Source organism: Embiotoca jacksoni, unplaced genomic scaffold, assembly GCF_022577435.1.
Source record: "Embiotoca jacksoni isolate LCO1_2020_lvr unplaced genomic scaffold, fEmbJac1.0.p SCAF_1, whole genome shotgun sequence".
Classification (NCBI taxonomy): Eukaryota; Metazoa; Chordata; class Actinopteri; family Embiotocidae; genus Embiotoca; species Embiotoca jacksoni.
In genome coordinates, this window is record NW_027185229.1 from 19,616,273 (window position 1) to 19,635,054 (window position 18,782).

The 18,782-nt window shown below is 39.6% G+C and overlaps 1 protein-coding gene across 2 annotated transcripts in view; it reads left to right on the forward strand.

The window, feature by feature from the left end:
• The first annotated feature begins 298 nt into the window (after positions 1-298).
• vgll4b (vestigial-like family member 4b) overlaps positions 299-18,782 on the forward strand; it is a 39,350-nt gene continuing 20,866 nt past the window's right edge. Inside the window, exons 1-2 of one of the 2 annotated variants that reach the window (XM_069146255.1) lie at positions 299-462; positions 2,654-2,727. In XM_069146255.1, coding sequence (XP_069002356.1) covers positions 2,664-2,727 — 64 coding nt within the window. In that variant the 5' untranslated portion in view covers positions 299-462; positions 2,654-2,663. Of the gene's footprint in view, positions 463-2,653; positions 2,728-17,925; positions 18,399-18,782 lie in introns of those variants that run through there. The other variant, XM_069146245.1, reaches the window with a different exon arrangement.

Here is an 18,782-nt window from a genome sequence, read left to right on the forward strand (position 1 = left end):
ACTGAAGTTGTTGTTAGAGGAGGGAGAACTCCTCACTCACATCTACTAAATGTTTCACCACCTCGGTGTCCCTGAGTGATGCAGTGACAGGCAGCAGTCTAACCTTCAGAGGATGTGATGCAATGCACCATTATCATAATGTATGCTGATATCATTGCTTCAGTCCTCCACCAATCAGCGCGCTGCACTTTCACCACCTGCTAGGAACTGAATTCCATCATTCCAGGCATTCCTGCTCCCTCCCTCCCTCCCTCCCTCCTCCCTCACTCCCTCCTCCCTTCCTCCTCTTCCTCGTTTACAACCAAGTTTGTGCCGACAGCTCTGCTACTATTGTCTTTCCTCGTACAGGACCGTTTAGCCGCGGCCTTTGTTTTGAATCTCTGGGAATATTATATTTTGTTTTAATTTATTTTTGTGTGGACATTATCATACTGGAAGATACCAAAGTGGCGCTTGAAGGAGGTACGTGCTGCTCAGCGTAAAGTTGTGTCTGACTGACATTGTTTCGGGTTTGTAGGATGAAGAGTGCGCTTTTTATTTGAGCCGTGTGGGGTAAAAACAGGACGACTTTTCTCAATCATTCAGCTTGTAGCCTACTTGAATACTGTTTGGAGAAGGGGTTGCAAATAGGGGTGAAATAGTATCCGCCTTCTTACGCGAAAGGGGATAGTTGAAATTTCATTCACCAAATGAAGCAGCGCTGGCGGGTTCCCAAACTTTCTCATGTCAAAGAAAACCCCTTCAGCCACATGCTCTCCTCCAGGGACGTCTCAGTCGTCTCTGTTGTACTTAAAGTGCAGAGGAAGTGCCCGGAGACGGAAACCCAATCACAAAACGCATTTCCTCCTTCGTGCCTATTTCACTTTAGTGCGCAATCATTTTTTGCTGTAATGCTTCCCACATCTTAAGGGACCGTTGTTAAAGAACCACTGAGTCATACTGATATAAATGCCGTTGCTGGTGGGAATAAAAGTGGACGCACTTGCTACACTTGTAATCGCTTTAATTTTTGCCCGAGTCTGTCCCATTGAAAGTTTCTCGCGTGTCTTTTACGCGCACCGCTGCTGCGTTGTGACGAGCGGTAAATCTGAAATGTTTTCATTTCGGTCTAAAGTTGTGGGCATAGATTTCACTGGTAATGTTGCTCAAAACTCTATCTTCCTGGAGAAATGAGGGAAAGGTATTTTAGGAATGCAGAAAGAGGGTAAACGCGCTCGGGAGCCTTTTTTTTTTTTTTTTTTAATCCACAAATACCTTTATTAGCTCAGCTAGACTGAAGGATCAACATAGTAGTAGAAAATCCTGAAAATCCTCAAACAAATTTGAGAAGAATGTCAAATATCACAGAAGGGTCACAGTTAATATAAAAAGCTGGAGGACTATAACGGTGATGCCACTGGACAGTGTTGATAGTATTTGGCTTTCCAGGAGAAATATGCCAAGTAAAAAGTTTAGTTAAACAAAAGTGCAGAAGTATTTTCAGTTAAGTGTAATTACTTTAGGTATCAAAAGTGCTAGAGTGAGCCCCATTACAGTCTCTATAATAGATAATAGCTCTCAGAGCTTCCTTGATTGACAGAAATTGAATCTTCAGCTATTTTGATAATTGATTTAATGGCTTTGAGTCATTTAATGAATTTTTTTTTTTAACATTGACAAATCATTTGCATGCCCACTGGAAAGAAACTCACTAGTCATTCACCGACATCACTCATGGTTTAAACACATTCACCGGTAATAATTTATCAGTGATAAAAGTGTGGAAACAGTGGAAACACTTTGTAGCACAAAGTAACAGAAATAAAATATAAAATAAGACTTATGTCCACTGCTGTTGCCCCCAGAGCATGCTGGGAGGGGTCCCAACACACCTATCTCACGCAAGTGTAACATCATGACCAGCACTTTGAACTTTCTGCTTATTTTGGCTCCATACAAAATGTGAGTGGAGAATAATTTCCTCCAGGATTAACAAATCTCTAATCAGACTTCATTCAAGGAACCAACTGATTCGGATGAGAATTGATCAATTTGCTTTAGCCTGATAACTGTGTGCCTAAAATGTTTATTTGAACAGCAAGATTAGATGTCTTGAGACGTCAATATTCTCAGTTTGGTTGTATGGGATTTAGACTTTATTTAGTGGGATACAGGAAATTCACAACCAATGTTGTTTTATTGTCCAGCCATAAATATATTGTTGAGCTGTTTAATCTGCAGCAATGCAACATATTTTAATAGATACTCCATTTCTGGAAAGTCAATACTTTATATCTCCCTCTGAAGTGTAGTAAAACTAGAAACGTAAATCTACATTAATGAGAAAGTTAAAGACAGCCACTGCAAAAGTGCTCTGACACAGCACATTAAGCACTGAAGTCAAATTATTTTAAGTAGTAAAAAAGGTTTGGGAGAGCATCATTAAGATTTACATTCACTGAACTACAGCAGGTAAAATAGTTTCATTTAAATACTCAAGCCAAGTCTTTATAGAAATATGAATGACTTTATCTGTATCCACTTGAGACTTTGGGACAGTTCTTGAGCTCTTAATGACTTTACACCCATCAAATATGAACTTAGCTTTTGTATAAAATACGACAGACAGAAGCCAAACAGTTTTGAACATTTTTCCCTTTCCTCTGTCCCACAGGCATCCAAGCATGGAGACACCACTGGATGTTCTGTCACGAGCAGCATCATTTGTTCATGCGAATGAAGAAGAGAGTAAGTTTCTCAGGCTCCAAACTCCTCTTGTGTTTATTGTGTCTGTAGAGGTTAAGTTAAGATGTTTTTTTTGACCCGTCTCCTTCTGTTCAGACTCTTGTGCTGTGGAAAGGTGTGGACAAACGGATTTGTATGATTAGAGTCGTGTTTCGTATGAAGTGCAACGTTATATTCAGCCATATCCCCCGGCCCTGCTTTCTGTAAGACAATAGGCGTCTTTGTGTTGTGTTCAAGCCTGCAGTTGCAGATACACAGGCAAATAAGACCAACTGCCCTCAACTGCCATCACCACTGCTTTGTAACCAGCTGCTTGCTTGTGTTAACCTGGTTTCAGTCTCCTTTTGTTACTGTTTGTCTCTGTCTCATTGACGTCTCTCCATCTTCTTCTCTCTGTCAGTCGCCTTATCAGTGGTATCCACTTCTTCTCGTCTCCGGTCTTAATTTCTCTCACGTCTGCTGTTCTGACTTCTGCCTTTTCCTTTCCCCTCTCCTAATCATTTCGGGGGACTTCTGGCTTTACTGAAATAAAATTCCTTCCGAGATTAAGGAGAAATGGCCAATCCTTCTCAGCAGGCCTCTCTGCAGCCAGCAGGCCTCAGAGCTGAGTGAAACCTCTGAGAACACTTAACATTCAGTGGAAACCCCTGATAATTGATGTCCACTGTTCGGAGGAGGCAGTTCAGTTCGATATTTTTGGTAGTCTGTACAGCATTTTAATATATTTTATAGTTGATGTTTCATAATTGCTCTCTGGCAGAGGGGCTTCTGAAATGTATCCACTGTTGGGGAGAGGAAAAGCTAGGAGCAGGTGGATTTATTATTTTTTTGGAATAACTCATGTTGTGGAGGAATTCAAAGCTCCTGAAGCATCAGGAGATACTTTAGTTTGAAATTCTAAAAGGAGCCAAGTGATGTGCAGAATCCCATTAAGGAAAACAACATTTTAATTTGGTAGATGTTCAAGCTTGCTGCTATTTCACATTCACATGGAGAAAACATACCTTCTAGAAGATTATTTTAAGATCCTAATTTAGAGTTCACTTTATTACTTGATTAACCTGGAATAAATATGAGCAGGAAATTGCACTGTAAGGCAATCACTTGTTAATTGAGAGACTGAGAATGTTTAGAAAGAGCTTCGTCTCCTGTGTCACCAACATGTTCCCATAATGCTTCGGTTTAAATGGTCTCCACTTTCAGGAAAATGGCCTGGGAGCTCTCCTCCCCTCCTCCTCTGTTCCCTCGCTCCCCTGCAGTGTTTTTGTTTTTTCCCTCTGCACTGATGTCACTTTTTGTTGTGGGCTGTGCATGACCTCTTTGTCTTAAGACAATGCATTCGACCTGTTTCCACAATAGCGCAACAAAAAATGTCGAAAGCGGCGAGCCAGCGACTATAAACTAGTCGCCTAACCAGCTGGTCAGCTAAACTAGCTAAGAGTTAACCGTTTAACCAGGCCAACCGACTTGCAGACGATTTGCATGTATGACAAGCCTTTATAACGACGGTGCAGCACTTGACACCAGAGTGGGGAGAGGCTCAGGCCTGCCATCACAACGGCCGCTTCAACTCCCAGGGACTGAGTGGGCTTGCCAGGGCCAGTGCTGCAGTTTGCATTTGGAACTCGAACTGAAAAGCGTCATTCAGTTTCTGTAAACCACTCCCCTATCCCTGCAGATAGCCCATGTCTGTTGGAAATTTTTGATGTTATGACACAAATTCTGTCTGGAGAGAAATGGCCTTGGAGTACATGAATAATTTATTCCTCTGAGGTTACGCTGTTTGGCTCTAAAATGGAAAATCCACTACAGTAATGTGCAGAACTCTTGGATCAGGCCTGGATATTAAGGTGGTTTAAATGGGAGTGCTTATATAAAATAAAACCCCTGTCTACTCGTTATTATGAAAATTAGTTCCGTTTCGATATCTTTGGAATTTGTTCTGATTGCAAACCTCAAATTACTGTACTTTGCACACATTACTTTGACACATTTAATACTTTTGATGGGTTGATAGCAGTAACAGTTTTTTTTTTTTTTTTTTTTTTACCAGCCCACAGTTAGAAGAGTTTATAATATCACAACAGTTGATCTACATACAGGTCACACACATTGTGCTGGACACAAACTTTGAAGCAGTGTAGCCACAGCACTGAAGTATGACTAAACTGAACATTAGAATGATGAATTTAATATGGACAAACAGAATGAATGCGTTTTATTCATTAAAACTTTCATAATTGTATCTGTAAGACAAATCTCTCCATGAATGCCAGATAATTCCAAGGGGTTTACGCACTTATTTTTTAGATTCACTATTGCAATGTGTTGTTATACTGTATTAATCTCAGTAAGATTTTTGATACCATGGGAGGGAAAAGCATGACCAAAATGTCACCATAATTTGATGTTGTCTAGATTGGCATGAACATATCAATGCTTTACATTCCACACCACATCTGAAGTCCTGCCCTGCTTACATACATCTGTATGCGCAGTCTTCAGCACGGCTAGTTCTTGCAGTCGGTGAGCCACCTTCTGGTTAGAGGACAACCCATCTGCATGCAACACTAATCACAGGTCTTAAGTCTGATACTCCTGACCTTGGACATACAGTGATGACACACTTTCCAAAAAAAGCGGTGAAGTAAACTGTGTCCTATATTTAATGTCGAATGTTGGGAAATGCTTAATAGTTGTCATCACCCCTCCATAACAATTTTGGTGGCTACTTGGAAGATCTTTCAGCGCACTCCACCCTTCCTGGAAGCAAACCTGTATTTGAGATCAGTCTGAATTGCACTACAGGCTCAGCTCCAAGCACAGATCAAAATATTTTTGTTTGTAGCTCAGTGTTTTCTATAATTGCAGCATATTTAATACATTTTTTTTATCAGCAATATCTTCAGTTGTACTATAAATTCAGTGGTTTCGCATACCTAAGGCTATCTCCACCATGCTGTGCCATCCTGGAGGATGGTCTGGCTGCACCCATATCATTCTGGTATGAGGGGAAAAAAACATGCTGGGTTATTTTAGTTATTTGAACCAGTCTCAATTATCTTTGGCAGTGCTAAGCCAATGATGCAGGGATCATCCCCTTGCAAAATAGTGTCGGGGGGGGGGACTTGTTTGAACTTGAATGAAAAGATCTGGATCTCGACTTATTGCATCATCCATACTTTCACCAAAACTTGCCATTTTCAGGGGGTAAGTTGTTAGCGCGAAGGTTGTTGTTTCCCACTGTGATTCAAATTTTGAAAATGGTAACACACAGACAGCAGAAAAGGAGGAAATTGTCGCCTGAAATAACCGGTCAATTCGGGTTCATACCAATATTTTACATTAGACTTTGAACTTAATCACGCTGTCAGTCAGAAGGCCCAGATTATTGTTGTTGTATCCTCGATGTTAGATCGAAGCCAGTCGTTCCAAAAATAGCCAGCGGTTTCGGGCCCCGATGAAGAAATGGAATATGGAGCTTTTGTTTTTGACAGGAACCACAACAAAAGATAAACTGCTGCCAGGAGAAGGTTTTGGCTGAGATCGCTGCTCTGGTTCCGTACACTGAAATCATGCTTGTGTGTTTAGAAAATACACACACCCACGTACAGAATCCCCCTTTCATCGTTATATGTGGCCTTCTTAAAAGGATGAGACCGGACACCAAAATAAATATTGTATATTTTATGCGGGTCTTTTATTTCCCCCGTCTGCACTCTTGAAGCACAGCGTTAGTGTGGCAAATTTTGAAAGTACAGAACAATGTCCGTGACAGCAAAATGAAACGATTGCTTTTCACTCAATTATGACCACCATACAACAGGAATGACAACTGGAAACAACACTACTTTAAGCAAACACTATGTTAAAAAGCTACATGGAAAACAACAGCCGTGGCTTCCTTCTGTCAACCAGAAACATAGAACCTCCGCATCTGTCTCATGGTGTTCGACTCTCAGAGATATGCAGGTAGCACTAACTTCTACAGGAACACAAACATTTTCAAAGTAAAATAATGAACTCGCTCGTATTCCGGTGCGCGGCCTTGCGTGTTTAACCCGCACACCTGGAACTCACGGCAGCTTTCGTCTCCCCTCTGCACGAGGCGGACGCATGCAACCTAACCAACGTCTCAAAACGGTTAACAAACCCAATTACTGGGTGATTGGGCATTTATCAGCGACTTCTCCCCGCCACTTACGCTGACTCGTCGTTCGACTCTTTCCCTTCAGCGCAGCTTGGATGCTAAACGCTCGTGCTCGATCCTCAGCAGCCTCTAATTCCCGGGCATCGCCGCTCTTTGTGTCTTCATCTCACGTCAGCTCCGCGCTCTCGCGGATCTCACACTTCACTGCTGGTAAAGTGACAGCACGACCAAAATAGAACATGCAGCTGTCAATGATTTAGCTGCACGTCAGATCATACCTATCAGGGACAGTACCAAAAACCTTCCTGCCCCAACTTCACCTGGCTACATATAGTTTCCATGGTTTGGTCAAACACTGGCCGTCCTTTTCCTAACTCTTACTGTTTGGTCTGAGGGAAGCAGTCCATTAAAACAGACTCCTTTGTGGTTCTGTGACCTGTACAGCTGTGACAGATGAGTAGACAAAATAATAGAAACACCTCACGGTGTAACATTCTGACAGGCTACAAGCATGCAATAATACTGTTGTATTTGTTCGGGTGATTTTTGCCGGGTTGTCTCTTTTATTTGCTTCAGATCTTGTTTTCAGTACATTTGCATAATGTTCAAATTGGAATACTTTCTGAATCTACTGCATACCTGCAAAACTAAAGACGTTCCCATCAGCCTAAGCTGGACTTTTTGTTAGGTATCAATTAACAAATGTTAGCACGGTAACACTTTCATCTGCAATGGTGAACAAGTCAAACATTTCCTGCTAAGCATCGGGATGTTAGCATTGTCTTTGTGATCAGGTTTGCATTATGACGTTAGGATTTAGCTCACCGCACCACAATGCTTTTAAGTACAGCTTCTGAGAGCTGTTATATGTGTGACTGTATAGACTTAAAATCTTTTTTACATTTTTTTTTTTTTAAATAAGTGACACATCGTAGGCTGATTTACTGTTTTCTCTTACTGGTATGACAGAGCAATTTAGTAACCTTAAATAATCAAATCTGATCCTTGCTGCATTTTATTCTCTTTCATCAAAATCTTGGCTTTGTGTTAGCAATGTATTGGAACAGTGTTGTGGTAATTATAGTTTGTGTGAAAGCTGGCTTTGGTGCTGTTATGGCAAACTTAGAAGTACTGTCAATCTGGTCAATGCAGTCGCGCACTTGAGGTTTAAATCGAGGTGTACCACAATGGTAGACGTAACTTTGTTTTCCTCGTCTTGGGCGTCCACATTTTCGATAAACTACTGAATGTTTGGTTAATCCGGTTTGGCCCAGTTCGAGACTCTTAAAGGGTGGCGTCGTCCTCTCGACTAGTTGGTGCTCATTTATGCTCAAGTCAACACTGAAAGTGAAATCGGAGACCTTACATCATGGCACTTTGTTGAAACCCATCTAGAGGTAACCACTATTCCAGGTGGGAGGTAATTTGATCGAAGGTTTGTGCCCTTGGGTGGGATGGGTTTTGTTTTTGGGTGTGTAGAGCTTCCTCAGCAAGGAGTGGGTTTGCCCTCCAGCCTGTGCAGGTTTATGACTCTTTTTCGATGCAGCCTGTGTAACCTGACGCAGGTGTTAAACAACTGACCAATAATAACGCATGCAGATAATGAGCAGCGTAGCTGCATCTGTGTAACCCGTCCTCCCTGCATGGTTTGTTAGGGCATTTTCAAGTTAAAATAGCTTAAGCTTTAACACACAATGTGTTCTTTAGTGACCCAGGTGGTCACAGCAAAAAGAAGGTGGCTGTCGTTAGCCAATAATATCATTTTGCAGGATCACTAAAGCCAGTTTGAGCACTACTTTCATATAGTCCAAAAAATTTCAAACATGCAACATACACAGTCTGAGTGTCATTGAGCCTACATCTGTTTAACAATGTTAAGAGTAGTCTGAGACTTCCTTGAATTTCTGATTGGTTGAAATACTAGAATGACTAGAAGATAGCTGGAAGTCTCTGCTCCTGGTCATGAAATGGTCACATACCACCTATAAAACTGCAACTAGTCATTTTAATATACAGTATTTGTTCTGCTCAAAGTTAAAAACTTGTATTAAGAGGTGCCAGTGGATTTTTATATATATATATATATATATATATATATAAAAAATCCACTGGCATATATATATATATATATATATATATATATATATATATATATATATATCTTTGAACGTAGCCTGCATGCTAAGCTAAGCTAGCAATCCTTAGGTTGCAGTTTTCTAAAGTGTATATCCTAGAGATGAGTGGTATTGATCCTCGCAACTCCTAACACTCCTACCATCTAACAGTATTTTAATCTGTTATTCACTCAACTTCTTGTTTACTCACCTTTCAAAGAAACACATCATGAGACAAGGTGACACCACAGATGTGTAATCTTTCTGCTGAGTGTATGGATTACTGTGTGGCCCTAATTTATGACTAAAAGTTTATAGCAGAAGTCTGCAGCAAACATGTCGGTCATAACCAAATCAGTTTGAGACAATGTGGAGAATACTGACACTTAGTGCAGTTGCATGTGCATGCAATAGCTTTTATGTGTATGCAATAAAAGTAAAAAGAAGTGCATTGCATTCATGAAAGACTATTTGCTCTATTGTGTCCAACGCCACCCGTGTTTTATTGCTTATTTTCCTATCACTTTCCCTGCCAGTGTCTCTTGTCTTTTTACTGTAATGACTGTGAACACTGTTGGATTTATTGCTTCCTATCAGTTTTTGTGTGCGTGGGTCAAAGAGTCGGCAGTAGAAAAATACTTATCAGTAAAGTTTTTTTGTTTTTTTTTATCAGTGCTATAAAGAGCTAATAGATTATAGGTCAGCGATGAACAGACGATATTTGCCGTCATAATACTTATACCTAACCCTTACCCTTATTATTGTGCTTACGCTCGCGTTCTCTCGCACGTTATTTTCCTCATCACCGAAGACGTGTATTTTATCTGAGATATTAGGAATATACTGTCCTGGACCAAGGCCTCAGAACACTAGTAAGTTAAATACTGTTTCTGGTAAAAAGTGAGGATAGGTCAGATGATTAAGTATAGCAGTGCTTGCACTGTAATTGATTATAATCCTGTGTTCGACAGAGTTAACAAAAGACTGTCATGGTTTAATAGAAGAAAATGGCAGAGGCATTATGTAGATCTGAGAGCCATGAAGCACACAACGCATGAACTAATGATAATGATCTGGTTGGTATATAAATACATATATATATATATATATATATATGTATCTATACATATACAAGGCTCTGTTCCAGATAAAGTAAGAAAACGTACTCCCACCGACATTAATAACAATGCTAATAAATACAAATGTATTACTCAACATTTCACTCTTGTGGACAGTACTCTGTCCAAGCAGAACTTACCAACCTGTAACTAAGCTGGTAGCTGTCCCTCAATGTTTAGATTGACAGCTTCCCTATAGTTCCATTTTACCATCAGTCTATCTGATGTCACCGTCCCTCTGACCTGCTGTCATCTATCTGTGCCCCTACACACACTTCCTTCGGCAGTTTTACTTACTTATCTGTTGACCGCTGCACACACATTCATGCACACATGCAAGCATAAAGGCATGACGTCACCGTCAGTGCTTTGTTAGTGTCGCGCTAATGCAAGCTGCCATTAAGACCAGAGGCGCAAAAGGCCACGATGGTCACAAGGTCAAAGGTCAAGTTTCACAGGGTCATGGTTGCAAGCCATGTGGTTAAACACAATCGGCCCCTGTTTTTTTTTTCTTGATTTTCCTTCACAAGTAAATTTCCATACCAGTAATCATTTTGCATTGTTCACTGTGAAAAAACATAAAGTTCAATTGTGTTATTGATCAAATAATTGTGGGAAGTGAAAGTAGAAAAGATAACTGTAATTCCCCCCCCCAAAAAAATTGTGTATGTTACATCACCTTGCAATGTGATATTGTTACAGCAAACTGCTTCACGGTTCTGGAGAGGTTGTGGATGGCCACATGTACACCTGGGACACTTTTTGCCACCTGCCAGCAAGATGCTTTACTGTTAGGCACTGAGGTGCATATCTGGTTTTCAAGAACAAGGTTGGATGAAGACTCATCCACTACAGTAAGACCAACATTGTGTCCACTTTTTTTGTAGCCACCACCATTCATAATGTGGAGCTTCTCTCTTCTACATCTATTTCTCAAACAATGGCCTGAGTCAAACAGTCAGATGTTCCGTTTTTTTTTAATGGTTTTTCACCTGACAAGAGGGGCTGGTTGAATTCGAGGCACAGGTCGAAGCAACTTTCCTTGATATTTCCATCTAGACTGAAATCGTAAAAAAAAAAAAAATCCATGTCCTACATTCACTCTCAGTAAATGTCACGCTTGCTGGTCCTCTTCCAGCTCTGCTGTCTTAGCGAGGGAACCTTTTCTTAGAGCTGTGGTGACCACACATACTTTGCATTCCTCTCTTTTTGATAGCACTCGCTATAGTTACCCAGAATGAAATGAAACAGGATTGCAATGCCTCTCACAAAGAAAAGGTTAACCTTTACACATCAGAAAAAGGTATTTCGTCTGGAACATGCTCCACGCATCTTTTAAAGATGCTGTCGATTTAGACAATTAAGAGCATTTATATTTCTTGTGAGCTCACCTAGACACAAAGAAGGAACAATCATAATTTAGTTAGTGTATTTATCTATCCTGTAAATTTTAACTTTCAAATGGGAAAGCGCATATTGTATTTGTAGCCTCTGCATCCAGTGAAAAAGTTGTGTTGGACATGGATACTGTAATCTGAGCAAAGAACATGAGTGGTATTGGTACAGAGCCTCCTGTCCCAACTGTCTTAGCCAATAAATAATAAGCCCCATGGGGTCAGTTTGCTACCAGATAATTGTTAGCATGGCAAGAATGTTGTCACAGGTCCGAACAGCTAATGGGAGCAGTGATCATTTTCCATAACCAGAAATAGGATCTGTTTGGTGTAATATGTTTGAAATGCTTGACCAAGCTTTATATAGCAACAAAACAGACACTGACCAACATAAACATCTGTATGTTAAAGTTGGGTATCATTTGAAGACTTTTTTCTTTTTGTAACTTTTAGTTTTGAACCGTGAATGCCTTGGAAACCACTGCCAATGTTGCACACAGGTCAGATTTGCAGATCAGAATGGAGTTGTGTTACAGTCAGTTGCATACTGTACTGTATATATCCAGCCTTGAATCACAAGAAGCCAGTGCAGACGGTGTCTGCCAACATTCTGGATTTGTTAATGTTTCAAACAAATTTTGACAGGCAAGGTGGATTATAGGAGATTTTTGATTAACAGAAGCAGGAAGAAGATCTGAAAGAAAGATGATGTTCAGGACAGACATTGGAGAAGAGCTTTGCTAAATCAATGGTAACAGAAGAAAACTGTAATAGCAGAGGGAAAAGAGCAGATAAAGAGCTCGTCAGTTTGAGAGAAAAGGGAGACAGTTTGCTGAAATGGTAAAAATAAAGCAGAACAGATGGCCTATAAGGAAGAGTAGGTCACAGATAACTTGGATGTCTCGGCTGCGAGAGAACACTGCGCAGAACGTAGCTGGTTTACCTCGACTTTGTACAGATCATATAAAACAACTGAGAAACCTCCATGATTGTTGATAATAGTACACATGAGATCTGGAACTTGTTAGGCAGCACTACTGCGTGATATCGTCTCTGCTCAAACCTGGGAAAACCTCAAACTTCGGTGAATGGCCAAAGTGAATAATCAGAACTCTCAGTGTCCATGTGGTGCACATTCCACACTGCTGTACACTTATCATGTGGTGGGACATTAATATGACTAGAATATAATCTGTGATGTTACAGTAACATCCAGCATTAAGCAATTCTATCAACAATTCCATGAAGGCACACTAATACAGACCAAACTGTCACTAAAAGTAAAAACGTTGACATCTTGTGGCTTGCTGGTAAAGACGTGGGCGCTGTAACTCACTCACCACGTACGTCGGTCTTTATCAACATTGCAAACTGTTAAATGACTGCAGAATTTCCAAAAAATCATCTGGAAAAAATATAAAAGATTTCATTCTGGATATTACCTATTAAACAGAAACCACACAATGTAGGGAGGCAGCAATATTTCTAATGTCAAGCAATTATCTTTCGTCTGCTATTAACTGCTAGTTATGGATCATGCAGGAAACATCTGCATATTCTTCCTTAAGTATTTTATTACAAATTCTGTAGGCTATATACATGCTAGAAATGAATCGCTCTCGTATCCTAACAGGCAAAAAAAACCAGCACCTAGTTTTGCATTTAATAATAAACAATAGCTTGACTTGTTTGACAGATTTTCCACTCTTCACCCTCTGCCACAACAAAAAAAAACACAGAGAACACAAAGGTGGGAAGTGACAGAATAGCTTTGGTTCCACACAGTCACCTGTTGTTATCATTGTTTCAGTGTAGCAACCTGATATTTCGTCTTCTGTGTGTGTGGTGAGGATTGTGTCGTCCAAACACTCCCAGAAATCCCGTGTAAAGAAAGAACGAGCTCGTGTTTGTTGTCTTGTGTCTGCTGGGAAGCAGGAATATTTAAAGATTTGATATAAAAAGTTGGATAAAGCCATTTAGTATTTGTAAATGGTTAAAAAATTGTAAATACACTATTGTTTGTAGTGTATCATGAGTTGAAATACAGGTCTGTCAGGTGCTTTTAAACATTATACTTGGAATTTAACCTTTTACAGCCTCAAGGTTTGTCGAAAAGACGTAGTTAAGTAACCACGCTGATATCAAACACTGAGACAACAAATTTCAGAAGGGATAAACGCCTTCGATCCATTGTGTCAACATTTAAACAAAGCCCGTAATGGTGCGGTGGAATTTCAACAGAGGTGCCGTAAAGTAATCAAGGATTTGACCTTTGATCTCTGTTAGTGCGACAGTTGTTCTTTCAGCCTGACTTTCTAAGATCACGTTTTCACGAAGGAGACAAGTTGAAGGCCAGTTTGCCAAAACCGACGACACATTATTTAATCAATTTTTAACAAGGCATGAAGAGGATTTTGTAGGATCAGTAAATAGAGACTGAAATCAAGAAAAGAAGCTTGAAAGATGAAAAAGCCAGAACCGAATCAATCTTTTTTTTTTTTTTTAACACTCATCCATCATCGCACAGTCTTTTATTCTGCCAGTGCTTGTGTCACAACATTAATGAAGCATAAGGATGAATCACCGCCAAACCTGTGCTGTGTTGTTATCCAGACACACCCACTCCCCGGAGAAGCCCAGACCTGTTCAGGGACATCCAACATTTCAGGAGATTGAGTCGGCCTGGTAGCGCTTTATCCTGATAGATTAGATAAATAAATAAATAAATAGGCAGGCAGGAAGTAAGTAACAGGGAAAATTACATGAAAGAGTGGTTGTTTAACCATACCACTAAATGAAAAATGGATGTATAGAACATCTACCTTCTAAAGATAAATTATTACTGAACAACATTCAAACCTGATTACTGAAGTTTAACTCCAAGCATGACTTACTCTATAAGGACAGAGAATATCTCGTGTCTGTAGTTATTCATCATGAAATCATGTTCAGGTGACGGGCAAGACTGCCTTTCCAGCAGCTGACATCTTTTTAGGTTATCAACCTCGCAGTGAGCTCAGTCTGACTCAACCTAAGTAAAGCAGGCGGTGAGGAGAAAAGGTTATTGCCACAGTAAGCTCTGTGTAACAACTTGTCCCTATTGAAGAGAGAGGTGGAATTTCACCGACTTGTTGTATAACCATTAATCTCCTTAGTATACTTATTCATCTGACAGCATGCCAGGTCAGAACAAAGAAACTGTGTTAAAGAGTGTGGTTGCCACTGAAAAGTAAATTCTATGTTCCCCTTTTCTGATGATTGTTAAAAAAAAAAAAAAAAAAAAAGCCACAGCCACAGCCACAGCGGAATACACCCTGTGGTGGCCTCAGTTCATGTAAAAACCAGCAGTAATCAGATTGATTTATGTACATAGGAAATACAATCGTTCCCCAAATAGTCATTCTTAAAAAAAAAAAAAAAGTTTATATCATAAGTGGTATTTTGTTTGGAAATGGGTGATTCAAATTAAGGGTAAATGTTAGGATTGTCATTTTATTTGTATAGCTTTATACTTATTTTTCATAAGTATATAGATTATACCCAGAAAATAATAAGTGTGAATGATCCTTGGTCTATTACTATTTTATTTAGACGAGACCCACAAAGTCTGAGAAAAGGAGAAAAAGATAGTCTGAAAATGACATTTAATTTTATACAACAGGGGAACCGAAGCATTTTTTTTTTTTTTTAATTATTTTAGTTATCTTCGACAGTCTTAATAGTCCAAGAAGATTTTGGAGAGCAATTAAGTCTTTTTTCTGGCAGTGAAAGCTTCATTGAGCGGCCTCAGCACATTGCCAGGGCCTCATTACAGTGTCTGATAGAGCTGCTATGTTGAATGTTTAAATGTCATATCCTTTTGCTCGCTGTTTGACTCACCAGCTCGCTGCCTGTGGAAATTAATCACGATTTTAGAAACCACTTTTGGCTACTGGTGTACATGCAGCTAAAATCCAATAAACGAGGCCCTGATATTTAGCTGCTGCAGATTCAATTGTTTTTAACTCTTAAAATACATATCTATTAAATAATTTACTAATTTAATCCTATGCCAACCCTTTTAGGTTTTTTAATTTTTTTTTTTAAATTAGAATCCAAAGTTTTTACCTGATTGGTTGCTCTGCCACTTTCGTTCAGACTGAAATATTTCAACAACTTTTAAATAGATGGCCATACAATTTGTACAGACATTCGTAGGTCATAGAGGGCAAAGCCCTCTGACTTGGGTGACCTGCAGATATTCCCTCCAGTGCAAGCAGTAAAATATCTACTAGAAGTAATATTCTATTTTTGTCTAAATGAAGCAGAAATCCACTGTTTTGAAAATATATATTCAATATCTATTGGCCAATGGGTCTTGAGGCCATAAGGGGGCACTAGTCTGTGAATGTCAGAGTTTTTTTTCACTGTGGAATGTACCTGTCTCTCCTATTACAGCTTGGTGCTTTAGAACAGTTCTGTATTTTTTTTTTTTTTTTTTAAGTTGTGGCACTGAATCAGCTTTTTACCTCTTGAATTTTAAATTCATGCAGCAACTTTTAGTATGTTGAGTATGAGTTGAGTACCAGGCAGGCAACAAAGTTCAGCTCCAGGCTTCATACTTTTTGAGTGCTCGGCCTTGAGTTGAAGGCTTTGAGGAAAGTGCAAGCGGCAGCACCAGCTGTAGCAGCCGTGGTGGCACTGAAAGGACTCACTGACTGAACTTACTCTTCTTGTGTGTGTGAAACTGGAAACAAAAGCCGTCCAATGAGACAAGGACCATGTTTCGCTAGTTCTGAGCCACCGTTGGAGTGGGAGGCCAGAGGGGAGGAGGCTAGAGGCCTTTGTTTGTATGTGTGTGTGTGTGTGTGTATGAGAAAGAAGGGGGGGGGGGAGGTGTTTCGACTGATTTGTGAAGCAGGATGGGGTGGGTGCATGAGTGCATACTGTGTTTGTTGCACTTGTAGCTGTGTGTGCATGAGAGTGTGCAAGAGACAGGATCAGTTTTTTTTTTTTTTTTGTATAATCAGACTGTTAACCAAGTTTTGAACAGAGTTAGACTTTAGTAGAGGCCTTTTTAATGAGATAGAAGTCAGTCAGCGAATTGGCCACAGACTCTGTGTTGAATGTTGTATAATAAATGCAAACGTTGGTGCTTTTTCTACCTGCACGGAACCCATGATATAAAGGTAAATCTACCAACATGAAATATGTTTCTTCCTTTACGCATCTCATAAATCGCTGTTTCTGTTTGGCTCTTTTCTGTGTTCTTACCCTATTTGTTTATAATTTATCTTCCCAAGGCAGAGAATTACAACACGCACTAAATTATATATCTTTTCAATTATTCATTCTTCTCATTTCCCCACTCTGTTTATCTTTTGACATATTTTATATTTTGTTAGCAAAGAATACTACAAATTTCCTTTCAGCTTCTGGGTCATTTTGAGTTCATGACATCTTGCAGGTATTCAGTATTTTGTCTGCGCTTTTCATGAGGCATCTTGTTTCCCCGTCTGTGTGTTTAAAGACGTTCATATGGCAAATGTGCGTTTGTGTGTAAACTCATACTCTAAAGCACAGCCACACCCTGATCATTGTGTTCCCTGTCAAATACGTACAATAAGCTGCTAGGTACTCTTCTCACTCAACCCATGTAATTAGTTGACGGTCATATTCACTCTCCATTCATCTGTCATAACCCATTTGCCTTTTTCACATCGATTTGTTTTTCTTTGGAGCAGAAAACCTGGATGTAGCCCATCTCATGCACCAGGGGGCAGGAGAGGACCACTCTAAATGTTAGAAGAATCCACTAGGCCTTTGATAACTTTATATATATATATTTTTAAATCAACCCAGTAAAGTTTGTTTTTTTCATATCCTCTGTTATGTTGACTCACAAAAGGCAATTTATATTGATATACTGAGACCAGCATGTTGGTCGAAAACAAAAAAGTTGTATATGCTGACGCCCATAAAGTGAAGCATAGTGTCCTTGTTATTTACTCGTCATTGTACATTTAGGTTTTTACGGGTCTGTATGGGATGACCCAGAAAAACACAGGGAAGGAGCCCTGTCTTTTTCTGGGTCATCCCATACAGACCAGTTTATAATCACTTGTCAACCTTTATAGCTTCGATGCTGTCACTTTAATGTGGTTATAATAATCCTCACAGATCCGTGATATGGTTATAGCGACCTAAACTTACTTGTACGGCACCATTTCATTTTCTCAGTTATCACCTCTGTATTTGTGGAGGGAGTGCCTAAGATACTTTCAAACTGTATTGTAAAGATTTAATATGGGACTGCTAGCAGCTCTTTTGGGGGTGGTGTTCTCTCTCTCTCTCGCTGTGTTTGGAGAGGCTGATCTTGCGCGTCAAACATCCCTGATATTTGAGGCGCTCCAGGGATTTAGCGAGCATGCCCAGTGCGCCCCTCTCAGCAACAGAGGAAACCACTGGTGCAACATAGGAGTCATACCAAGCATAGCCTGCGTGTCAGTGCAGTCGACTTACAGCTGGCTGTGAGGAGAACTGACGCTACTATTTTTTTTTAAATTTTTTTTTTTGCTCTTTACCACCGCTAAAAATTTACCCGTATTTTTTGTTCTTTCTTAAAAAAAAAAAAAAAAGAAAAAAAAAGTACCCTAAAGTCATTAAACAACTGCGAGAACACTCTCCGCGGGGGTTTCTAGAAAACTAAAAGTTGGAGGCTGGGCCTTTAGCTTTTTTTTTTGACCGTCGCTTGAGAAGGAAAAAAAAAAAGCTGGTCTTTTTTTTTTTTTTTTTTTTTTTTAATTTTTTTTTTTTTTTATAATAAAAGCTCGATAAATGCTACTAACGAAAATGGACTTGTTGAACTATCAGTACCTGGACAAAATGAACAACAACATTGGTATTCTCTGCTACGAAGGTAAGCGCGAGGCTTCGGGCTGTTTGTGGGCGTTTTTACGGTTGTTTTTAAAAGTTGGAAGTGGCCGTGGCCCTTACGCTGCGAGATAACGTTAACGACGTAGCTGGTCGAAGCCAAAGTTAATTAGTGAGCGTTTACTTTCTCCACGCCTCGCCGAGAAAAGTTTAATATTTTCTCACACGTTAATTTATTTAATGTTCACGCAATTTTTTGAATACTTAAAGTAGTTATTTTTTTTTTTTATTATTATTATTTTTTTTTTTAACTTGACGCTAACGTAAATTACGTAGCAACGTAGTGAGCGTTGGCTCCAAGTATTTCTCAAATTTGAATGACTATATGTTTGTATTAACCTGTCTGACAATTTTACGTGTTATTGGCTGG